Genomic DNA, 26,792 nt, shown 5'->3' on the forward strand with positions numbered 1-26,792 from the left:
GTCTCTTCTTTTTACTATGCTCTGTAGGTTGGTCATAGTTTTTCTTCCAAGGAGCAAGCATCTTTTAATTTCATGGCTGCAGTCACAGTTCACAGTGATTTTGGAGCCCAAGAAAATAAAGTCTATCACCGTTTCCATTGTTTCCCCATCTATTTGTCATGAAGTGATGGAACCAGTTATGCCATGATCTTAGATTTTTGAAGTTGAGTTTTAAGCCAGCTTTTTCACTTTGTTCTTTCACCTTTATCAAGAGTCTAATTCCTCTTTGCTTTCTGCCATAAGGATGGTGTCATCTGCATATCTTGAGATTATTGATATTTCTCCTGGCAATCTTGATTCCAGCTTGTGCTTCATCGAGCCCAGCATTTCGCATGATGTACTCTGCATATAAGTTAAATAAGCAAGGTGACAATATATAGCCTTGATGCACACCTTTCCCAATTTGGAACCAATCTGTTGTTCCATGTCCAGTTCTAACTGTTGCTTCTTGGCCTGCATACAGGTTTCTCAGGAGACAGGTAAGGCGGTCTGGTATTCTGATCTCTTTAAGAATTTTCCCCAGTTTCCCACTGTGTTGTGATCCACACAGTCAAAGGCTTTAACGTAGTCAATGAAGCAGAAGCAGATGTTTTTCTGGAATTCTCATGCTTTTTCTATGATCCAATGGATATTGGCTATTTGGCTAGTTCTGGGCTTCTGCAACAGGTTTCATCTCTTGCTTATTCAAAGATATCATCCAGCAGCATCCTTTCTTTCTCCTGGATTATTTTTTCCCCTTTCTTGGATCATTGCCACCAGCTGATACTTTTCCCATAATTAAAAAAAAAAAAAACCACTTATTTTGACCTAATTTCTAGTACTTAATACCTATTCAGGTCTTGCCCTCATATCTCTTCACCCTTATGTGCAAAACTTATCCAAAATGTGGTCTGTACATGCTGTCTCCAATTTTTTTCTTACCATTTTCTCTCCCCCTGCCACTCCACTGACCATTCTTCTCAACATCCAGGTTGCTGAATTCAGTTGTCACTCTTCTCTTGTTGTATTTATTCCACAGCATTTGACCCAGGTGATCATTTCTTCCCTAAAAATACTTTCTCCATTTGGCTTCCAGGATGCATCTTCTCCTCATCCTCCTCTCCCATGCCTTCCTTTTTCTTCTTTCTCTTCTCCTCCTACCTCATTTTTGCTCCTTCTCATCCTCTTGATTTCTCATCACCCATAGTTCTAAATCTTTGTGTACCCCCAAGACTCTGTATTTGTATACATATTCCTTATCCACTCTCTCTTCCTTGTGGTAATTTTGTCTATTTTCATAACTTTAAAAGAAATTTACATGCTGATATACCCAAGTTTTATGTCTAGACTCTACCTTGCTTTTGAACTTGAGTGATACATTCAGTGTTCTATTCAACATATACACCTGGTTATCAAAATAGCCTAATGTGTCCAAAAGTAAACTCCTATTGTCCTTACCCTAATCTGCTTTTCCTGCCAGTCTTTCCTGTTTTAGTATATGGCAACTCCTTCCTTTCTGTTTCTTGTGGCAAAACCTTCGAAATAATTTTTAACTCCTCTCTTTTTCTTATATCCAATATCCTATCTGTTAGGAGATCCTGTCGACTCTGTCTTCAAAATATATCCAAGGACTATGTCTCATCTCTTCCACCTGCTACCCTGGTCCAAGCCCCTGTCAGAACCAACTTGGATTCTTACAATATCCTCCTGTCTGGTTTCCCAGCTCTCGGGCTTGTTCCATTAAAATCTGTTCTCAACAGCAACTGGAGTGATCACTTTAAACATCATCTACCCCAAATCCTCCAATAGCTTCCCATCTCAGGGAAAATATAAAGATTCATAAGGATGGTGTTCTCCAAGGTTCTACATAATCTGTTCTTTTCCATGCCCTTCTCTTACTTCATCTTCTGCCACTCTCTCCTTTATTTATTCTACTCCAGCACCATTGGACTGCTTGTTATATTCATGGATATCTCTCTTACTTCCTTCAAATTTTTGCTCAAATGTTGCCTTATCAGTAAGGCTTATTTAACTTCTATGCAGAGTACATCATGTGAAACACTGGACTGGATGAAGCACAAGCTGGAATCAAGATTGCTGGGAGAAATATCAATAACCTCAGATATGCAGATGACACCACACTTATGGCAGAAAGTGAAGAAGAACTAAAGAGCCTCTTGATGACAGTGAAAGAGGAGAGTGAAAAAGCTGCCTTAAAACTCAAAATTCAAAAAAATTAGATCATGGCATCGAGTTCCATCACTTCATGGCAAACAAATGGGGAAAAAATGGAAACAGTGATAGACTTTATATTCTTGGGCTCCAAAATCACTGCAGATGGTGACTACAGCCATGAAATTTAAAAATGCTTGCTCCTTCGGAGAAAAGCTGTGATCAATCTAGAGAGCATATTAAAAAGAAGAGACGTCACTTTGCCGACAAAGGTCCGTCTAGTCAAAGCTATGGTTTTTCCAGTTGTCATGTATGAATGTGAGAGCTAGACAATAAAGAAAGCTGAGCACCAAAGAGTTGATGCTTTTGAACTGTGGTGTTGGAGAAGAATCTTGAGAGGCCCTTGGACTACAAGGAGATCAAACCAGACAATCCTGAAGGAAATCAGTCCTGAGTATTCATTGGAAGGACTGATGCTGAATCTGAAGCGCCAGTATTTTGGCCACCTGATGTGAAGAACTGACTCATTGGAAAAGCCCCTGATGCCAGGAAAGATTGAAGGCAGGAGGAGAAGGGGACGACAGAGGATGAGATGGTTTGATGGCATCACCGACTCAATGGACATGAATTTGAGCAAGCTCTGGGAGTTGGTGATGGATAGGGAAGCCTGGCGTGCTGCAGTGCATGGGGTCGCAACGAGTTGCATGTGACTGAGCGACTGAACTGAACTGACATGAGGGAAAAGACTTTGTTATACCCAGGTGTAAAATAGTGCCAAGGGATTTCCCTGGTGGCTCAGTAGTAAAGAATTCGCCTGTGATGCAGGAGATGCAAGTTTGATCCCTGGGTCAGGAAGATCCCCTGGAGAAGAAAATAGCAACCCAGTCTATTTTGGGGGGATCCAAAATCACTGCAGATTTTGACTGCAGCCATGAAGTTAAAGGACGCTTCCTCCTTGGAAGAAAAGCTATGACAAACCTAGACAGTATATTAAAAAGCAGAGACATTACTTTGCCAGCAAAGATCCATCTAGTCAAAGCTATGGTTTTTCCAGTAGTCATGTATGGATGTGAGAGTTGAACTATAAACAAAGCTGAGAGCCAAAGAATTGATGCTTTTGAACTGTGGTGTTGGAGAAGACTCTTGAGAGTGCCTTGGACTGCAAGGAAATCCAACCAGTCCATCCTAAAGGAAATCAGTCCTGAATATTCATTGGAAGGACTGATGCTGAAGTTGAAACTCCAATACTTTGGCCACCTGATGCGAAGAACTGACTCATTGGAAGGAACCCTGATGCTGGGAAAGATTAAGGGCAGGAGGAGAAGGGGATGACAGAGGATAAGATGGTTGGATGGCATCACCTACTCGATGGAACATGAGTTTGAGCAAGCTCCAGGAGTTGGTAATGGACAGGGAAGCCTGCCGTGTCGCAGTCCATCAGGTTGCAAAGAGTCAGACACAGCTGAGCAACTGAACTCAACTGGACTGAACTAGTGTTCTTGCCTGGGAAATCCCTTGGACAGAGGAGCCTGGTAGGTTACAGTCCATGGAATCGCAAAAGGGTCAGACAACTTAGTGACTAAAAACAAGAGTGCCTAACTTACAGAAGGTAGCCAGTAATATTTGTTTGAAAAAAAAAATGTGAAATGGCTACCTGGAAAAAATCAACTGTAGCTGTAAAAGGAAGTTTGTCCCCAAAATCAGAGGCAAGGTTGCAGCTACTTAGTGAGGAACAAATTTTTGTCATAAACTGTGTCTCCTGCCCTTCCTCCCCTAATCTCCTCTATGTCCATCCCCTACCTAGTCTCCAGTTTTCCACTTCAGTTTAATAATTTCTGATGATTTATTTTATGCTCCTAACTGATCCATTACCAGACCCATCCCAACCAATCTTTTACCCACCTAAAATGAGTATTCTACCTAAACACAAATCTGATGATGTTTCTCCCCAGTTTAAAACACTTCCATGTCTCCCCATTGTCCTCAGAATAAAATCCAAACTTCTTAGGATGGCTTAGATCGTCCTTCATGATCTGGCTCCTGGTTGTATCTCTAGTTTAAATTATTAGTATTCTGGTTCAGATAGTAAAGACACTGCCTGCAATGCAGGAAACCTGGGTTTGATTCCTGGGTTGGGAAGATTCCCTGGAGAAGGGAATGGCAATCCACTCCAGTATTCTTGCCTGGAGAATTCCATAGACAGAGGACCCTGGTGGGCTATAGTTCATGGGGTCACAAAGAGTCCGACACAAGTGACTAACACTTTCATTTCATTTCCATTCTCATTTTAACATCATATAGTGAAATTGTTTCAGTTCTAGACTTGTACTTTGGCACACTGATTGTTGTCCATGCTACCTCCCCCTACTAAGTAATTCATATTAATCCCTCAGATTTCACTAAGACTTCACTTCCTTTAGAGAGCCCTTCCCTGACATTCCCCTCCCTTTTCCTAACAACTCTGAAGAATAGGGGAAGGATAGTGCAGGAACAGATAAATTGGAAAGTCTTAAGAAATTAAACTTCTGAAATGAAATGAGAAAACTATAGTCAAGATTCTTTAGATCATGGTTGGATTTCTTTAGGAACTTTGTAAAATTTCTTTAGCTATGTTGGCATAGGAAAGATTGAAGGCAGGAGGAGAAGGGGATGACAGAGGACAGGATGGTTGGATGGCATTACTGACTCAATGGACATGAGTTTGAGCAAGCTCCAGGAGATGGTGAAGGACAGGGAAGCCTGGCGTGCTGCAGTCAATGGGGTCACAAAGATTCGGACACGACTGAGCTACTGAACAAGAACTGGCCTGAAATACAGGAGAAAGATCATGAGCTCTGATGTCAAAAAAGCCGGAATTCATATTCCATCTCCACCTTACCTTTAGGTAGTTACCCTGTGAGCTTCACTTCCTCTTCTGGAATACCAAACTTACCAAATTTCAAAAACTAAGAGATCAACACCACATGTGTCATTTTTTTGTTTTCTAGTAGACAGGATAATTTCTAAGGAAAAGGGTCATTTGAAGCTCTGAGACTTTGAGCAATTGTCTTTTTCTGGGCATCAAAAACACAAAGACTAGCTATTAAGTCTTGTCTTATCTATGCCTGCAGCTTTGGTTTATTTTTCCTATTGTAATGATCAGCAGTAAAACCTCTATTACTATAGAAAGATCCTGCTTAAAAAATGAAGGAACTGGAATCACAGAGCAGTACGAAGTATCAGTGGCCCTAAAGAAAAGGCTTCCTGTATTTAGGGACGGGCAGCCTGGAGTTCCGGAGAAGGCAATGGCACCCCACTCCAGTACTCTTGCCTGGAAAATCCCATGGAGGGAGGAGCCTGGTAGGCTGCAGACCATGAGGTCACTAAGTGTCGGACACGACTGAGCGACTTCACTTTCACTTTTCACTTTCATGCATTGGAGAAGGAAATGGCAACCCACTCCAGTGTTCTTGCCTGGAGAATCTCAGGGACGGGGGAGCCTGGTGGGCTGCCGTCTATGGGGTCGGAGACGACTGAGGTGATTTAGCAGCAGCAGCCTGGAGTTCTGAGATCTCCCTCTTGACTAGTCTCCCTCTTTGTGCTCAGTCGCTCAGTCTTGTCCGACTCTGAGTTCTGGACTGTAGCATGCCAGGTTCCTCTGTCCATGGGATTTTTCAGGCAGAATCCTGGAGTGGGTTGCTATGTCCTCCTCCAGGGGGTCTTCTCCACCCTGGGATCAAACCCACATCTCTTCAGGTATTGGCAGGAAGTCTTTACCACTGAGCCTTCTGGGAAGCCCCAGTCTCTCTTTACTAATTTGATTAGTAAAAGGTAACACACTTAAGTAGTGAACTTGAAGAAAGACAAACCACTCCAGGGAAACGAAATTAACTAAGGAAATTGTTCTCTAAGGCCGATCCAAAAAGACTCTTGTTGTCTCCAAGTTATCACAGGTGGGCAGAAAATGAGTAAAATAAGGACAAGTGATACATATAAAACTACATGCATCCATTTAAAGTACTGTCCTTTATTCCAACATTATCTCTCCCTGTTTATTAGTTTTAACATTTTTTTTTTTAATGAACTTACTGTGAAGGCTTATGGGGGGAGAAACTCCTCTACCAACTTAGGTCCGATTGTTGGAGGTGGAAGGAGACCTATAAATTAACTGACAGTAGGTAAACAGGGAAATTTTATTACACATATGGTAATAACCTACATAGAAACTAACTCCTGGAACAGCTGTGGGGAAAGGTTTACATACTGGCTTCATATGACAGGGGAGTTGGTTTAGAGCTTCCAAGGATGGAAGGTTCCAATGAGAATTGTTTATACAATTATTTGGAAATGTCTCAGTGCTCAGTGCCCCTTTGATTGGAGACCTCCGTACAAATGAGGTCTGTTGTGGCAGGTGACTCTTCTAAAGCTCCATACTAGTTAGATAAGGCATGTTCAGATATTTTTACATTGAAGTAATCTCTATCTGTATCATTGTGGTGGTTTCTTGGTCTCTTTAGCCCTATTATTTTGGGGAGGAAATTTTCTCCCTAAATTTTAAAAGGCTTATGTTTTATTGTAGGAGACACTACAATAATGACACTAAGGGCGAGTGAGGTTGCAAATCATAAACTTGGAAAACTGTCAATGGGTTCCATCCTTTGAGGAAGGCCAAAGTATGAATGGGAATGGCCTTAATGTTTAAATTATATTTGGATTGTCCTGAATGGTTAAATTGGTTTTCCCCTTTATAGCACAGTGTTTAAGAGCATATATTTCAGAGTTTAATAGACTTAAATCTTATGTGTACTCTGAAACTTCATAACATGTGAAGCTGGCAAAGTTATTTCATACCTCACAATTTCCTTACCCACGAATGTCATAATTATCTTCTTTACAAGGTTGTTGCCAGGCTTAGCTGAAAAAGTATACATAAAAAAATGCTTAGCATAGTGCTTGCCTGTATGTATTTTCTGGATATATGGAATTCTAAGTCAATCATCAGAATGTACTGAAAACTAGCGTTATTTGAAATTATACCCTTCTTACAATAGAATTTGGCACAGTGGTAATTGATTGACTTCAAATCACATAGTTGATCTGTTCCCATAGGTCTTTAAAAGAGATTCTTTAAATCCATTGCTAGTATCCACAAACAATAATGTGGTTTATTTCATGAACCAGTTTCAGAGGACTTTTTTGATTATACATGTCTTTAAAAACAATATTTATTTTTATTCATTTGGCTGTGCCAGGTCTTAGTTGCATTACATGGGATCCTTGATCTTCGTTGAGGCTTGAGGCCTGTGGGATCTTAAGTTGCAGCATACGAACTCTTAGTTGTGGCAAGTGAGATCTAGTTTCCTGATCAAGAATCAAACCTGGGCCCCCTGTATTGGGAGCCTGGAGTCTTAGCTACTGGATCACCAGGGAAATCCCACATTTGTCTTTTTACTCAAAGATATCACTACTGAGACTGTACAAAGCAGCAAAGATTCTTCAAAGAGTGGGGAAGCTGGTGTCAAAACAGTATCTAGGTTTAATTTACAAATTACTTTCTATATATGTGTTGTGAGACAAGTAAGTCATATCATTAGGCTTCCCCTCATTTCTAAAATAAGGAGTAATTCTCTTCCCCTTACAACATGTTTGAGGGTTAAATACAGTACTTGTCTCATTATTCATATTATTTCCAGTTTTGAAGGGCTTTATTTAAGACTGAATTGATGAAACCAAGAATTAGGTAGAAAATGTGTTTGATAACTCCTTAATCTCCATATTGAAATATGACAATCACATTCTAGCTTTGTCATTGAAAATGGTTCCGTTTCTGTGTAATGATGTAAAGTGACAGGAGAGCTGAGGTTTTTTGTTGTTGTTCTTCACTCTTACAGTCACATCACAATCTAGGAGAGACATTCCTTTAGTGACAGTTTTTGAGGCACTGCAAGATGATTTTAAACAGCTGTCTTACGAATGCACAGGAACAAGCCACTCATCTGCAAAACCTGGTGTCATTTCCACAAACCCGCTCCAAAGGCTGGCTTCTAGAAGTCAAGAGCTGCATACTCCCACCCTGTGACTTGCTCTTTTATATAGGCTGAATTTTCAGACTGCATTGGAATCTTAAATTATAAAAAGACAAAAGAGTAATGTGAGTACTCATGGTTTCTGACATTCACCCACTCCTCTCAATTTGAAGAGTTATGCAGTTACCCAGAGCTATTCATTGGATTCTTACAATGCAGATTAAGAATAGGGAATAGGAAGTAGAAAGATACTCAGAAGAAAAGAATTTAAATTTAGCCAAGAGACTAGGCCAATCTACATAATAAAAACTGCTAGAAAAGGGTAAGGGAGGGGGGAGAATGGAGAAAGTCTTGCTTTTTTTCTTTTTGAAGATTGGCTATAGACAACACAGCTCAACAACTTGTTTGGTTAAATATTGTCCAAAGGTATTTATCTTCCTCAGTATGTGTGGCCCACAGTGATACCATGTTATTATTGAATGAATTATTGGAGAGACAATGAAAGGTTAAGAAAAGCTAGTAATTATTATAAAAATTATTAAAAAAAAAAAAACAACTACTTTTAAAGGTGACTTTTCTAGTGGTTCAGTGTCTAAGATTCCACACTCCCAGTGCAGGGGGCCCGGGTTCCACCCCTGGTCAGGGAACTAGATCTCACATGCTATAACTGAGAGTCCCCATGCTGCCACTAAATAACTTGCATGCCCCAACAAAGATTGAAGATCCCAAGAGCTGGAACTAAGGCCCAGTGCAGCCAAATAAATAAAAATAAATAAAATACTTTTAAAAACCCTATCACTCTAATACATCTATCTCATGTTTGCATATTAGTGAAGCAGCAGTATTTCTAGTGACCGTTCATCAACAATTCTATGGCATCTAAACATTAATGCTGCCCTACACCATCAGTAAGGATGGGCAACCTCCACTTCAGACCATTTGGTGCATTCTTTTCTGCACCATTCATTTGATGCTTAATCGCAATTGTCTAAGAGCTAAGCAATCTCATGCTATTATTGCAATAATAATTGTAAATTTGGAAGGAAGAATTGAAATGCAGAATTTGTCACTGACCTGCTGTGTGATCTGGGCAAGAGCATTAAGACCCTGATGCTGGGAAAGACTGAGGGTAGGAGGAGAAGGGGTCGACAGAATGAGATGGTTGGATAGCATCAGTGAATGATGATGAGTTCTTGAGCAAACTACAGGAGATAGTGAAGGACAGGAAAGCCTGGTGTACTGCAGTCCATGGGGTCGGAAAAAATCAGACATGAATCAGCAACTGAAAAACAACAATTTTCCCTAAGACTTAGTTTCTTCAATTATAAAATGAGGTTTCTGAAACTAAAGTTACTAAGGACTCTTCCTGGCCATGGACTTCTTATATTGTTACAGGAAGGAGGACCTCTTCCAGGGCCCTAGAGTGGGCTCTTGTCTAACACATGGAAAAGAATTGTCCGAGGAGACACACATGCTGACAAAGCAGATTTTATTGGAAAGGGCACCCGGGTGGAGAGCAGTAGGGTAAGGGAATCTGGGAGAACTGTTCTGCCACATAGCTCAGTCTCGGGTTTTATGGTGATGGAATTAGTTTCCGGGTTGTCTTTGGCCAATCACTCTGAGTCCTCCTTGGTATGCACACATTGCTCAGCCAAGGTGGATACCAGTGAGGATTCTGGGAGGTGGTCCAACACATGGTATCCCCTTTTGACTTTTCCCAAACTCTCCTGGTTGGTGGTGGCTTATTAATGTTCCATGTTCCTTACTAGGACCTCCTGTCATAAAATCACTCATGCAAATGGTTACTATGGTGCCTGGCCAGGGTGGGCAGTTCCTAATAATACTATGTGTTTTGGTAGCCTCCCTCACTAAATGCACTTAAACAATAATGCCAGTTAATTATCTCAATAGTTGTGTGAATGACTATCAACTCAGATATGCTCTTTAGAAGTGTTCTTGGGCTGTCTGATGGGAGCCCAGTCTTGACTAGGTATAGTTTCTGTGGCTCTAAACAAATACTGTGGAGTGGTCTGTGTTATGTGATATTTATCTGTTTACTACTTCCTCTTCTTGATAAAACTATACGTTTTCTGAAGGACTTATATAAGTTCCAACACATGAACAGTACCTGTGTTTGTGTTAGTTGCTCAGTCATGTCCTACTCTTTGTGACCTCGTGGACTGTAGCCTGCCAGGCTCCTCTGTCGATGGAATTCTCTACGCAAGAATAGCGGAGTGGGTAGCCATTCCCTTCTCCAAGGGATCTTCCTGACCCAGGGGTCGAACCCACGTCTCCTGCATTGCAGGCAGACTCTTTATTGTCTGAGCCACCAGGGAAGCCTAAACAGCACCTAGCATGGGAATTTAAGGAAATGAATGAATGGAGTTCCAGGTCCTGGAAAAAAAAAAAAAAAAACCACTGGAAATTTTTGCAGTAAAACCACTGGCCTTTGAGAAAGCCAATTGAGAAAGCAATTGTTATAAGTGGATGACCAAGGAATCTGCATTAGTTTAAAATTTTAAAGCAAATGTCTAGAATAAATGTAGACAAGACACACTTTACATAAAATTTGTAACATTTATTTAAGCAAAAAAAAAAAAAACCAAAAACCCCAAACAAAAATCTGTACACACAACATTAATACCTAACGATGTCCTGATTTAATATCTAGCATGATTCAGGTACAGGACACTCCCATTCATCTGGCCACAGTGAGAACAGTGCCTTCAGTCCAGATAACTGGGAGACTTTGAAATGTATACATATTTTCCAATGAATTTTTCATATCTTTTGAAAAGAGTTGAACTCTTCTACCAGAATGCAAGCAAAAGATACCTTTTTCCACACTCACAAGTCAGTGAGAATTTGACAGTGGGAATTCTACAAAAGTCAGGGATTTAAAATTTTATTCTTACAGGTTATCTGAGAGTATAAATCTTGACATAACGTCCTCCCGTTATTAAATGCTCTCAAGAATTTCCTGCTTTTATGAAGTATGTTACAGGTTTCATTAGCTAAGTAGCTTCTTGCTTCTAAGCTAATTAAAATAAGCTTAAAAGAACCCAATTTGAACAATTTTCCAGAGTAACTTCAAAAATTAAGCACATATTATTAACAAATTATTTATTATTTCTCATAATTTGATATATTTGGATTTTCTGAATATTCTTAACAGCCATTCTGTCTAGCTATGCAATTAGGTTGTGCTCTCCAGCAGAGCTTTGCTTCATCCAGAAAATGAGAAATAGCATTGGTTTTCCCATAATTTATTAAAAATATTGGGGGAGGGTAAAAACAGGCAGAGAAAGCTCTTTCTTGGGTGAACATTGAATGTCTTCAGTTAAGATTTGGAAACCAAAGAATGAATAATTAGGAGTGTACATGTCATGCAAAATCTATGAAACACTAAAAAAGACAAAGCAATTACTCATTTTAAGCACACTCAGCAAAATCTTCTATCATACTGCTATTTTCATCACTGGATGAAGCTTGGATTTGCATTATTACTTAAATAAACAGTTCATGAGTTAACACAAAAAATGAAAAATGTGTCAATACAAAGCAAATGGTAAAGTTTAAATACTCAATATCCAATGCTACAGTGGATTTCAGAGGGAAACCATAAGTTGCAAACCTCTCTCTCTGTAAGTTGTCTCAGAACACTACTTGGAAACCCTAGCCATATAAAGTCCCCAAAAAAGTAACATACAGATAAAACTGCCCACATCAGCTGACAGTGTGACACTGCCTTTAACTTATACCTTCAGTTTAATACTGTTTATCTCAAGATAAAAGTTGCACAATAACCAAATAATGTAAACATACTATTAAAAGGCAGGAGAAGGGTAGGTTTCAACATATACAATACAGAAGTTTATTTTCCTGGCTACTCATGACCTCTTTTTCAACCTTGGGTACTGCTGCACAGTGTTTCATAAGGGGTGGAGAGCAGGGGGAGGGACAATGTCAGACATTCTAAAGCACTAAGCCAAAACCATGGTTTATTAATTGATTCTACCCTAATTCAGCACACAGTGAAACAAAATATGTTTTCATCAAAGTGTGTTCCAAAGATCTAGAAGATGGCCCAATACTATCCTGAGCAATGCATAATTTAAAATACAGCCAAGTGACTTGACTGGGGAGAAAAAGGGCCAACTCAAAAGGTCCCACCAGCAAGATCAACTTCCTAGGCTGGATGTTTAGGACCAGTGTTTTAAAACATGAATCCCTGATTCTTTGGAAGCTTGCAAACCAAAGATATGAAATTAAATTTCCACAGTTGCCGTGTGGGATTCATCTCCACCTGGGTCATTCACTTGAATTGACTAGTGCCACCAAATAGCATTTCTGTCCAGGAGTGAGAAGCAGCAACATTTAAGGTCAATTCCTGGGTCTGTGAGTCTGATATCATTTTTAAAATTCTCAACTAAGATCAGTAGCCACTGAGTATTTGGCCAGAGAGTAAAGTAACTTATTACTACTTGATTTATGTTTCAACTGCAAAAGGACAAAATGATTTTTTTAGAGTATAACGAGAACAGCAAAATTTACTTGATGGGAAGAATGATATACCTTAATTATTTCTGCTTTAATTTCAGACTGCTCTTGTTTTACTCATTGATAACAACATGCATCATTGCAGTCTAAAAAGTCTAATCCCATTTCCTTTAGTAGGTTTAAACCTTGCTGTTTGTGGACTTATGTAGTGATAATTTGCAATATCTGAGCGCACCAATGATTTGAGCAATGAGTGGTTCAACCCTAGTCTAAATTGTGCTTGAAACAGCACCTCTAACCCACTGAAGAGGTAACCCTTGAAGGCACCAAGTTTCATTACATTCTAGTGTACAAATGCAAACAGGAGGCCGAATAGATTCTATCTTAAGAGACAGGCCAGTTATACCTCATAATTTATATATGAATGAGTGAAAGTTGCACAGTCGTGTCCAACTCTTTGCAACCCCATGGACTATAGCCCACCAGGTTGCTCTGTCCATGGAATTCTTCAGGCAAGAATACAGGAATAGGTTGCCATTTCCTTCTCCAGGGGATCTTCCCAACCCAGAGATCAAACCCGGGTCTCCTGCATTGTAGGCAGATTCTTTACCATCTGAGCCACCAGGGAAGCCCTCAATTTATTATATACTGAATTGTAGTCAGATTTAAGATCTTATAGACAATTCCGTGCCATAATTAGATACACAATTTTAAGAGTCATCCCAATCACAAAGGCACTAAAAATTTTATCTATCTGGGATGTGCCTAATTATTTTGCTTTTAAGACTCAGAAATATCTGGCCATTACCAGTGCTCAAAATAGTAAATCTCAATTTAAATATATTTGAGTCTTCATCATTCAACAAGTTATTCTGAGTAATGAAGGGGTTAATTGTTTTCCATACATTTTTAGCCATATTTGAAAACAATTTATAAAGACAAAAATCCTAGGATTAGCCTACAAGGAGCATGTACTTTTGTTTTGAATAGGATACAACAGAAACTTGAAGCCAAACTTCTCAAAAAGGCTTTTCCTTAACTACATAAGCCAGAAGACCTGGAAATGGTCCACCCAGCTAGCAACTTCTAAGCTACTGTAGGACTTCCTATTTTCTACATTTTGCCTTAGATATTTAAATCCAGGAAAAGGGGACATTTAAAAAAGAATTTTCCATTTCCTTTGAAATACTTAATCTGTGAAAATTTATCTTACACCTATAAAAATTCCTTGAGTCAGAATTAACCCACAATTTACAATGGTTTTTAGTAACTCTAAATACCTATTTTCTTTTAGTTTTTATTTCTGTGGAGTACCAAATAATTCAAGTATGATTATTGTGATAGTGGTATGAAACATGTATGTCAAAATGTTAATAGCATACTAATAAGCCAGCTCCTTTCTAAATAAAAATGCTTCTGAATGATCACAATGATTTAAATGTACCATTTAAAATCTCTATTGAAAACATTTTGGCCATCTATGAAAAAAATGCAGTTATCTAAGACTGCAGGTTAACCTTATTCACAACCTAAAATTTAAAATGGAAAATAACTCTTTTGGTGACTTGCTGCCTCCCAACTGCCATTACTGATAACTGATTCTTTACTATAACAACTCTCCTAAAGAAAAGACAACTGTCTAAAAAATAACCTATCACAAAATATTTCCTTTTCTGCATTGCAACTAGAATCATTACATTTAACAATCATCTAATTCTTCTTATTTATTTTTGGCAGTGAGATGTGGATATCTTTCCCCAACATGAAAACAGTAAGATACATGTATTTTGAAACAAAAGAAAATTAACTTCTTGTGGCAAAATTTACTGTTGTTAATTATTATTTTAAGTGACCAGGTAACACCACATATGGTCTCTATTCCACTGAACAAAATGACTTTGAAATAGAGAGAAAAGAATGGTCGGTTTTAGCAAGAGACGAATTTTTCACAATATGACATAAAGAGATTCAGACAGTTAATTAATCTCTAACACAGAATGCTGTAATATTTTACACCATGGTAGCTTGGAGAAATATTTCTAGAGAGTAACCTGCAGTCTGTATAGGAAGCAGCAGTCCACGCCTCCAAAAATTAATACAAAGAACAAGCTACTGCTCAGTGTCTTAGGAGAGGTGGGTTCCAGAAGATCAGCCAGTCCCAGTTTAAAAATACCTCAAGAGCAGGCCTTTTCCCAGTTCCTAACCTCTATTCTCCCTTAGTAGTTTTTAATGTATTTTCTGCCAGCCATCCTGGCACTAGCCAGTAAGTAGCTTTCACAAGGGGAGGACTCAGATTTCCATTCTTTCACACTAAGAAGGACATCTTATAAAAGATACACAGACAGAGAATAAAGGCATTTTATACAGAAGCAGTATAAAATTTACAACTGAAGCAGTGCCAGCAATCAAGTTAACAGCTTATCTGAAGCTGCAAATTGATTGGAAGGGACTTTAAAAATCAGAAAAGTCTGGCCTAAGGGTTCGTGCAAACTTCATCATAAAACTGTAGAATTTTAAGCACAGGTAAGTTCAAACACTGAAAGATGTGGAAATCTTCCTAAAAGGCAATGATGAAGGAAGAGACCCTTCTTGCCTAATAAGTTAAAAATCACAAGACAAATCAGAGACTGTTCACATGGGCAGTACTGTACATTGTCAATCCCATACTCATCTTATGACTCTTATCAGAGAAACCCCCCAAACATCACAGAGGGTAAGCCATTCCAAGTGAATTTATCACAAAAAGAATTTCTGTGACTCCATTATCCAATTACCTATGGCTATCAATTTAGTCTGGCCTGGGACTGCTTTTTACAGGGAGGTGGCCTCCCATGGCGTACAATGTGTTTTTCTAAGCTGTCCAGAATGGCCACAGCAATCTGCTGGACATGGGGATCAGTCTGTTCGTGTTCTTTGATGTTGTATAAATGCTGCAACCCTCCTTCCTCAATCAGCATGCTGCAGTACCTTGAAGCTGAAAGAAAACAGGAGAAAGAGCTTTCCTTAAAACACTTAACTCCCTTTTTTGTGGAATAATTTTTATCTATTCCCTTAAATTTAAGCTGTTTTATTACTGCCCATTAACATAAGTTAGAGCTTGATAAATGTCTGCGATGATGTTACACTGCAGGACTCACATACAGGTCATAGGTAACACTCATAACATTACATATATATTATATAATGTATATATAAATCATAACCATAAGACAGGCAGTCCAGAAAAGAAAATTTCTTTGACCCCAAAACATGGGTAAGATAGGTACTTTAATTCATTTCCAATGTTTAAAAAAAATTTAATGGCAGTCATATTGTATATGCCAATGTTCATTATTTAAAAAAATTTTTCTTTGGACTTCCCTGGTGGTCCAGTGGTTGATAATCTGCCTGCCAATGCAGGGGACACAGGTTCTGATCCTCGGTCTGGGAAGATTCCACATGTCCTGAGGCAACTTAGCCCTAGAGCCCAGGCTCTACAACAACAGAAACGACCGCAATGGAAAGCCTGAGCACAACAGCTAAAGAGTAGCCTTGCTTGCTTTAACCAGAAAATGCTGGCGCGCAACAAAGACCCAAAGCAGCCTAAATAAATAAAACATTTTTAAAACTTAAAAAAATATTTTTTTTTTGCACACATGCTTTTTTTGAGAGGCTGAGGGTAGGGAGAGGGCTGTGCTATTTGGCTTGTGGAATTTTAGTTCCCCGATCAGGGACTGAAACAGGACCCTCGGTCGTTAAAGTACAGAGTCCTAACCACTGGAACACCAGGGAATTTACTGTACGTGTGCCTTTTAAATTTTTTTAGTTTTAGTCATATTTATTAAAGTCTAATTTACATGCAATAAATACATCCAATTTAATCTACAGTTATATGAGGCAGAGGATGAGATGGTTGGATAATGTCATTGACTCAATGGACATGAATTTGAGCAAACTCCAGGAGATACTGAACAAGAACAACAGATACACTGGTGTGACCACCAACACAGTCAGGATATAGAATATTTTCAACAACAAAAAAAGTTTCCTTGTGCACCTTTGCAGTCAATCTCTCCTGCACCTCTTATCCCAAGCAACCACTGTTCTAATTTCTGCGATGTAGATTTTTGCCTAGACCTTCACATAAATGGACTCATCCAGTATGTAATCTTGTGTCTGTCTACTTTTGTTCAACATGATGTTTTTAAGATGTATTCAAGTTATTACCTGTATATAGTAGTTCTTTGCTTTAAGCTGAGAAGTATTCCATTGTATTGAACACACCACGTGTTTTTAATGTTACTGTACTGGACATTTGTTGGATGTTCTCCCCTGACCCCCAGCATTTTGTTACAATGACTAAAAATGCTATGATCATCCTATTAATATAAGTTTTTTGTGAACTTTTCATTTCATTCATCTTGAGGAAACACCTAAAATGCTGGGCAAATGCTAAATGTATGTTTAACTTTATAAGAAATCACTGTTTTCTGAAATGACTGTATAATTTTTCAATCTCATCATCGATGAATGAGACAGTTGTTTCATAAACACATGCCACTGTCTATCTTTTTGATTATAAGCAGCCTTCCTAGCAGTTATAAAGTGGTATCTCATTATGGTTTTAATTTATATTTTTCTAATGATGCTGAATTGTCTTTAATCTGCTTATTGGCCATGTGTATATTTTTCTGAAGACAGGTCTATTCAGATCTCTTGCCAATTTTAAACTGGGTCATTTTTCTTTTTATTATTGTGTTTATACATTTTGAAAACAAGTCCCTCATTAGGTATATAACTTGCAAATATTTTCAACCATTCTGAGTAGGCTTTTCACCTTGTCGATGATGTCCTTTAAAGTACAAACGTGTTAAAAATTTTTATTAAATCAGATTAGTTTTTCTTTTATGACTTATGCTTTTGGTATCCTATATAAGAAAACATTGCTTAATCCAGTGTCATAAAGATTTATATCTATTTCTTTAAAAAGTTTTATGTGTTTATGCATATGTAAATGCAGTTTTTATACTTAGGCCAATAACCCATTTTTGAATTAACTTTCATATAGGCATGAGGTAAGCATGCAAGTTCCTTCTTTAACACATGCCTACTCAGTTTTCTCAGCACTATTGGTTGAAAAACATGTTCTTTTCCCACTGAATTGTCTTGGCACTCTTGTCAAGAATCATCCGGCTATAGATGAATGGGTTTAGTTTTGGACTCTCAATTCTATTGCATTGATCTATACATTATATCCTAATGATGTTGAGCATCTTTTCATGCGTGTATACTTGCCATCTGTAAACTTTAAAAAATATACATTTATTTATTATTCGTTAGGCTGTGTCAGGTCTTAGGTGTAGCGCGTGTGATCTTCACTGTGTCCTGCAGGACCTTCTGCTGCAGTGCACAGATCTCTAGCTGTGCCACGCAGGCTCAGTAGTTGCGGCACACAGCCTGGCTGTTCTCTGGCACGGAGGCTCCTCCTTTCCCAACCAGGCCTCGAACCTGCGTCCTCGTCATCGCAGGGCAGATTCTTGACCACGGGACACCAGGCAGGTCTCCCTGTTATCTGTAAGTCTTTGATGAAGAGACTCTTCAACTCTTTCGTCCACTCTTTTGTTTTTTTTAACTCATTTTGTTTTCTTATCGTAAGTTTTCAGAGTACATGATATATTTTGAACACAAGCACTTTATCAGACATATGACTTGAAAACGTTTTGAGCCAATACAGTGGAGGTGACAAATAAATTCAAGGGATTAGGCTAACAGAGTATTGTCATAGCAAACACCCTCTTCCAATAACACAAGAGACAACTCTACACATGGACATCACCAGACAGTCAATACTGAAATCAGATTTATTATATTCTTTGTAGCCGAAGATGGAGAAGATCTATGCAGTCAGCAAAAACAAGACCTGGAGCTGAGCATGGCTCAGATCATCAGACTCTTATTGTAGATTTCAGGCTTAAATTGAAGAAAGTAGGGAAAACTACTAGGCCATTCAGGTATGACCTAAATCAAATCCCTTATGATTATACAGGAGAGGAGAAGAATAGATTCAAGGCATTAGATCTGGTAGACAGAGTGCCCGAAGAACTGTAGACTGAGATTCATAACATTGTACAGGAGGTAGTAACCAACATCATCCCAAAGAAAGAGAAATGCAAGAAGGCAAAGTGGTTGTCTGAGGAGGCCTCACAGACAGCTGAGAAAAGAAAAAAAGTGAGAGACAAAGGAGTAAGGGAAAGAAACCCAACTGAATGCAGAGTTCCACAGAACAGCAGGGAAAAATAAGAGAAGTCTGTAAATGAATAGTGCAAAGAAGTAAGAGGAAAACAACAGAATGGGAGAGACTAGAGGTCTCTTCAAGAAAATTGGAAATACTAGGGAACATTTCATGCAAAGATGGGCAAAACAAAGGACAAAAACAACAAGATCCTAAGAGAAGCACAAGAGATTAAGAAGAGCTGGCAAGAATACAAGAACTATACATAAAAGGTCTTAATGACCTGAATACACATGATGGGTATGGTCACTCACCTAGAGCCAGACATCCTGGAATGTGAAGTCGAGTGGGAAGTATTACTATGAACAAAGCTAGTGGAGGTGATGGAATTCCAGCTGAGCTATTTCAAATCCTAAAAGATGATGCTGTTAGAAGTGCTGCACTCAATATGTCAGCAAATTTGAAAAATTCAGCAGTGGCCATTGGATTGGAAAAAGTCAGTTTTCATTCCAATCCCAAAGAAAGGCAATGCCAAAGAATGTTCAAACTACTGTACAACTGCACTCATTTCACATGATAGCAAGGTAATGCTCAAAATCCTTCAAGCTAAGCTTCATCAGTACGTGAATCAAGAACTTTCAGATGTACAAGCTGGATTTATTTAGAAAAGGCAGAAGAACCAGAGATCAAATTGCCAACATCCTTTGAATCACAGAAAAAGCAAGGGACTTTCAGAAAAACATCTACTTCTGCTTCCCTGACTACGCTAAAGCCAGACTATGTGGATCACAACCACCTTATCTGCCTCCTGAGAAACCTGTATGCTGGTCAAGAAGCAACAGTTAGAACTGCACATGGAACAACAGACTGGTTCAAAATGGGGCAAGGAGTACATCAAGGCTGAATACTGTTATCCTGTGATTTAACTTATATGCAGAGTACATCATGTGAAATGCTGGGCTAGATGAATGACAAGCTAGAATAAAGACTGTCAAGAGAAATATCAACAACTTCAGATATATAGATGATACCACTCTAATGGCAGAAAGCAAAGAGGAACTAAAGAGTCTCTTGATGAAGGTGAATAAAGAGCCTCCTGATGAAGGTGAAAGAGAAGAGTGAAAAAGCTGGCTTAAAACTCAACATTCAAAAAACAAAGATCATGGCATCTGGTCCTATCACTTCATGGCAAACAGATGGGGAAAAAGTAGAAACAGACAGATTTTCTTTTTGTGGGCTCCAAAATCACTGCAGACTGTGTCTGCAGCCATGAAATTAAAAGACACTTGCTCCTTGTAAGAAAAGCTATGACAAACCTAGACAGCATATTAAAAAGCAGAGATATCACCTTGCCAACAAAGGTCCGTATAGTCAGAACTATGGTTACTAAAGGTTAAAGTTACCAATGGCATTTAGAGATGGATCCAAACCTGACCAGCATTTGTTTTATCTAATCAAGACAAAGACTGACAAAAGGCCAGGATTCCTTGGCTTGACTCCTTACTGGGGACTTAAAGAATTTTTCACAAGAGTGGGTAATTTAGTTAAGAAGTAAAGAAGTTACCAAAACCCACTGGTGAAGCCCTGATGTGGGCTAAAATTAGACTGAGAGAAAATAAAAATGTAAGGATTGACAGGATTATGAAAGTTGGAATGTTTAAACAGACTTTCTATAAAGAAGCTGTGCCTCTTCTACCTGAATATTTTATGGAAATGAGGATTATGTATGGCTGGGAAACACTCTCCTATTTAGTATTATAAGATTAAAATCTGTGGATGAAGTCCGAATGGAGACTGCAGTTAGGAATATAAGGATTAACAGAATTAAGGTAAAAGTTTGTAGGAGAATTGGTGTGTGAAGTGGTTACATTTCCTTTATCCAACTGTATTATGAGGATGAACATTTTACTGACTGGGGGATGTTTTCCCTACGTAACATCATAAAACAGAAAGCATATAAATCCTTCTTTCAAGCAATGTTAATTGGATACGCTAAATGGGAATGAGTAACACTGCCCTAGCCAATGCAGTGTGGAACAGAGGCTGGAGTGCTAGTAGGGACAAATTCTCTGTGAGATAGTCCTATGTGAAGGACAGACTGGGGGTTACGGCAAAAGCCTGTGAGCCTACCAGAGATGACTACTGGGACTTTGGACTAAGAATTTCCATGTAAGGGCATTTTCTACCTTGCTATTTGACATTAACTGAAGCTACCCTTATGACTGAAGGACAAACAATGATCTTCAAACCTGAAAGAGCCACAATGTTTTTGAGTGATGTCAGAGAAACACTCTAATGGGAATGACAATGCCCAGAAGAGTTAAATAATACAATGGAATTGGCTTACATAGGGTCATGCTACCTGGAGAATGTAAGGAGGGGATACTCATGAGAAGGGAGCCTCTTTCTCACTAGTACTGACTTTGGAACTGCACAAGGAGCTGCCAGATTCTGTTGTCACTTGGACAGTGGCACATAAGCCGCTCTCCACTAACCAACAAAGAGCTGCCCGGTTTGTGGACAGCAACTCCAGGGTAAACAGACAACATTCTGTTTGGAAGGTCATCACTCTGACTGAAAAAGGTAAAATCCAAAACACCTCTGTGGAATGAACTGCAAACTGTTTTCCCAGCAAGGATAGAAAAATTGAATAGTAGTAAAAATCCCTGCTTTCATAGGCAGTGGCCAATGGTCTGCTTTTCTGCATCTATAGAGATGATTAGATTGCTTTTCTTTCCTGGTCTGGTAATAGGAAGAAACATACTGATTTTCAAATCTTAAACCAACTTTGCATTCTTGGAGTAACCTCCTTGGTCCCTTTCATACACTGTTAGGTTCTGTTTGTTCACATTTTTTTAAAAGAATATCCTCATCTGTGCTCATGAGATATACTGTTCAGTAATTTTCTTTTCTTATGTCTTTGCCTGGTATTTACATCAGGATACTTCTGGTGTTCCTTTTTTTTTTCAACCAGCGTTCTTTGAGTTTGGATATTCTCTATTGCTATGTGTTCAATTTCACTGACCTTTTTTCTTCTGTGTATCTACTCTTAAGCTCACTCAGATATTTTTCATGTTAAATTTTTATTTATTTTTTATACTTCACTTTTCCTCCTCTTAGTATTCAAATTTTCTTTAAAATCTTGAATCATATCTATAAAAAATGTTTTTAATTTTCCCCTGCTAATTCCATCATCACTATCATTTCTGGGTTTGTTTCAACTGTCTGATTTTTCCCTTGGTTATAGATCATATTTTTCTGCTGCTTCTCTCATCTATCAACCCATCATAAAACTGAACATATTGTTGAGTGTAGACTTTGTTGTCTTTTTTAAAAGAGTGCTTTGTTTTTCTCTGGCAGACAGTTTTTGCAGAGCAGCTTGATCATTTCAAGACTTGTTTTCTAAGCTTTGTAGGGCTGCTTTAGAGAAGCCTTTAATTTAGGGCTAATCTCTTCTGGCTCTTCTGGCATCTGCAGTGAAAGCCCTAGGTATTATCTTCTTTCCACTGTTTAGAATTTAAATATTTTCCAACCCGTGTAAGCTCATGTTGTTCAGTTAGCAGCTCTTCGGTATTTGGCCTCAAGGAGTCTCACCCTAGGCATGTACAGCTTAGTATTCAGCCTAAGACTCAAGAAACTCCTATGAAGATTTCTGGAGTTCTTTCTAGATGTAACTGCATTGTTCTGCCCCCAAACTTCAGGCACCTCAGTCTTGCTGCACTCTGATTTCTGTCTCCTCCATCCAATGACATTGCTGAGCTGTATGTGATTCTCCTATGCTACTCCAGTAAATGCCTCCAGGAAGAAAGGCAGGGATTCTGTAGAGCTTGTTCCATGCTTGACTCTCAGCACACAGTGTGATCTGATGGCAAACAGTGGGGCCACTGGAACTGCAGCCGGGCCTGCCTCCCCACCCAGCTCCCCATGCCTCCCCGACCTCCTTGCACCCCGCAAGGGCCCACAGCAGTCCAGTCACCCTGCCTGTGCCCTGCTGGGGAGACCCTCAGATGCAGGCACACTGGAGGCAGGTCTCTGAGAGGGGAACTCCAGAGTCTGAGGGTGGTGCTGCGTGTGGGCTGGGGCAGGCCACATCAGCATGCAGTTATCTACTCGATCACATACCCTGTATATGTATGCAGGCCCATTCACATGTCCATGTATATGAGCGGTGAGCTGCCCACCAAGGGTGTACTCAGGGTTGCCAAAACAGAGGCTTCTTCCAGTTTGGGGTGGTCCAGCATCTCTTCACCTTGGGAACCCTGATTACAATCCTGAGAGGTCTCTGCCAACACCCCCCCAGGCTGCCCTCTCCTAATCGATGTAACAGGCCTCATCCCTGGACCCACTGAAATCTTCCCTAAGGGTGTCTGTGCCTGGCACGACATTTAGGGCAGCCCTGCCCAGGCCCACAGGGCCAAGCGGGGACTGGCCCTATGGCAGGACCCCTCTGAGGGGTCCTGGCCTCCCAGACTCCCCATACTGGCCACTTTGGCCATCTTCAACACCACCTCCCTGGACACACTCTTATTCATTCGAGAAACAACTACTTTCGTTCTCTCCTGCAGCAGCCCTCCCTGCCTGCCCTGTGTCCATCTCCTCCAAGAGGTAGAAGGCTGTCTGCTCTGCTCTGTGGCCAGGGGAGATGTTTCTTTGGGCAAAGAAATGGGCTTTCTTTGGGCTTTGGGCAAAGCTGTGTTGACTAGAAAAGGCTGGCGTCCTCTCATGGATCTGTGACTCTTAACAGCAAGCCAGCTTCCTTCTTTCCTGGGCCACTTGGAGCACCCCTCAGCCCTGCCAGGCTGTGGCTGTTCTCAGTCCCTTTGTTCCAGTCTCCACCATGTTCCTCAAGCCCCTGGAGGAGGCATGGCCAAGAGGAACCCGGTGACAAAGCCCTCTCATTTGTTCCCTCCTTTCAAGGATCAGGATCCTTGCAATTCTTTGTCTAAAGGTCTAGAACAAACTGTTTCAAATTTCCCCATTTTTCTTTTGTTTATGGTTGGTGAGCTACTCTGGTACCAGTTACTCTGTCCTGACCCAGAATGTAAGTTTCTGCTTATAAACTTTTCTATCATGTCTTCTTCACTTATAATTCCACTGTCTGGATCTTTCAACATTATTTTACATTCCCCTATTGCTGGACCTCTAGGCTACTTAGTTACTTCCTATTATAAATAATGACGCAATGAATATCTCTGTAAAAACAAGCACTTGAGTATAATTTTTAAATTAAAAGGTAGACTACCTAAATGTTCATCAATAGGGATGTAGCTAGGCAAGTTTAATAAATTTATAGCCATATGTTATGTGTTAAATTATATCCCTCTCAAAAGATAGGTTAAAGTCCTAACACCCCCTAAGGCCCGGTACTTCAGAATGAGACTTTATGTGGAAACAGGGGTGTAGGCTGATATAATTAGTGAAGTTACGTGATACCATTGGGATGGGCCCTAATCCACTGTGACTGATGTTCTCATGAAAAGGAGAGATCTGGACACAGAAACAGACACACACACACACAGAAGAGATGATATGAAAGCACACGGAGCAGCAAACACCAGAAGCTGGAAGAGGCAAGGAAGGGTTCTCCCCTGGAGCTGTCAGAGAAAGCATGGCCCTACTCACACCTTAGACTTCTAAGCCTCCAGAACGGAGTGACAAAATGTTCCTGTTATTTTAAGCCACCCATTTTTGGTACTTAGTTACATTTGCCTTAGGAAACTAATACACCATAAAATAAAGATTAAGTGATTATTGTAAACCATGTTGCCAAAAATTTCCCAAAATATGGGAACATGCTCATTATAATATGTGAAACAGGTACTATTATTATTTCCATTTAACAAATGTGGAAACTGAAGTCCTAGATTTAATAATTTGCTCAAGATGACATACATGGTAAGTGGTGGAACATGATTTGAATCCAGGTATTAATAGTCTTGTGTGCTCTTAATCACTATGCTACACTAACTCTTAATTTTTAAAAGTTATAAGCTTTTTAGTGCATTAAAACTTTTTAGTGCAAACTGAGAAGTAAATTCCATTTAAATATAAACAGAGAAGCAAGAAAGTAAGAACCTGAACTACCTGAGTTGGAGATACAATAATCTACAATATCCAAATTACAGTGCATTATAGAATAAATTCTTCAGGGCACTCATTTCACAGAGTAAACCTGAAAAAACACCAACACCTAAGAGTAGTCACAAAAATGGCACCAGTTAAATGAAAATGCACTATTATTTATTCATTATGTTTTACTTTCTCCTATGAGTCTGTGAAGAGTAATGAGCAAAGAAGCCTGGAGATTAGAGGCTGGGTATAAAATCAGATAGACTGTTAAAAAAAATAATAATACTGAGAGTTCTCAGAACCTAAAGGTACAGAGAAAGGAAAAAAAAATTTATAGCAGAGGCAGTTTAGTGTAGCTAATGAGGCAGTCCTATGTTTATGAATGAGCAACTCTGCTCCAGGAATTTAGTGGGAGGAGGCAGAAAAGCTTCCAGGTGGAGGTTTAGGTGGGTACAAGGTGGTTTTCTCTGTCGCTTCCCATTCCCTAAACCATCTTCCTCTATTCATCGGACAAAGAAGAACTTTTGTTGAGTTCTCTTTTTGTGATATGTGTTCATCAAAGAATGCAACAAGAAAGAATATAACAAAACAGTACTGCTACTTGCTAAAAAACTATTGTTAAAAAAATGACTCTCACATTCTTATATAAGGCCATGTATAACATAGCCCCTATTAAAATAGGCTCTATAAAAGAAATTTAACTTGTAGTTAATTGTGCAGAAAAGCTTTATACCCCTTTCAGGATATATAATGTTCTTCCCTCTTATATATAGAAAGAGAATCATGTAGCTGATTACTTGCAGCCCAGTCACAGACAGTATATCAATTAGTATGAATGGCCTACATATCTAAATTTTACTATCTTCCCTCTATCTTTTAATTTTTTTCAAATTATTTTTCCTTGGTTCTGATTTTTAATTTAAGAAAATATAATTTATACTTTTCCATTAAGGTATATTTATGTGCTTCTTTTTAATATTTCAAATCACCTATGGAATGAGTTTATATTAATAAATACTGACAAAAGAGTTATATCACATCACAGCCTTCAAAAAAGAATAATATGAAAAATAAAAAATGACATGAAACCTGATTTAAATACTTTACTTCTCCACACACTATGGGTGCTGGCAGCAATGTCCTAAACACTGAATATACACATCATTTTAATTTTAAGCTTCTTTTTTTCCCAGAACAATACAGTTGAAGGACAAGAATTACATTCAAACACAATTCTCTCTTGGTACATACGATTCTTGCTGCAGACATGCTGCATGGCCCAAACTGCCCAGAGCTGGACTCCAGGTGTTGTGAAACAGCCCAGTAACGGGAAAAATGGATTAAAGGACCTGAAAGTGCAAAGGAAAAGAGTAAAAGTTACATCCTAAACTTTGTGTCATCTTCTGAAGCAAGGCTTCCTGAGCTTTTCACTCCAGAAATTTCATCCTTCTATTTTTAAACTAATATAAATGACCCTCTATAGAACATCATTTCTTTGTCTTAGCCAAAAGTCTTGGTGCAGAAGATAGAAGGTGATCAGAACAATGTACTTTTTCTCAAAAGCACCATTTGGTCTTGAAGATACACATTCTGAAGAACAGTAGACCTTGGTTTGGAAACCTAGATAAGAAGTTAGTTGGTAACTAACCAATAGAACATCATGAAGGAGGTCCAGAATTTAGCCTATTTCTACTAGTCTTCTGCCCAAAAATGTATAAAACATATTGGAATAAAAAGTACTGGCAGCATCAGCATTTATAAAGTAAACAACAAAATAAACTGTAATGATAATATTTATGCAGCAATCTGGTATACTT

At 39.1% G+C, this 26,792-nt stretch overlaps 1 protein-coding gene across 3 annotated transcripts in view; it reads right to left on the reverse strand.

Annotated features, from left to right (window-relative positions):
• Positions 1 to 10,752: 10,752 nt before the first annotated feature.
• The window catches only part of ZYG11B (zyg-11 family member B, cell cycle regulator), a 74,888-nt gene continuing 58,848 nt past the window's right edge, over positions 10,753 to 26,792 (reverse strand). For all 3 annotated transcript variants that reach the window (XM_043461306.1, XM_043461304.1, XM_043461305.1), the window contains 2 exons: positions 26,227 to 26,324; positions 10,753 to 15,669 (listed from right to left, as the gene is read on the reverse strand). In XM_043461306.1, the coding sequence (XP_043317241.1) occupies positions 15,479 to 15,669; positions 26,227 to 26,324 (289 nt within the window). In that variant the 3' untranslated portion in view covers positions 10,753 to 15,478. The remainder of the gene's footprint in view (positions 15,670 to 26,226; positions 26,325 to 26,792) is intronic.

This window comes from Cervus canadensis, chromosome 2 (assembly GCF_019320065.1).
Source record: "Cervus canadensis isolate Bull #8, Minnesota chromosome 2, ASM1932006v1, whole genome shotgun sequence".
NCBI lineage: Eukaryota > Metazoa > Chordata > Mammalia > Artiodactyla > Cervidae > Cervus > Cervus canadensis.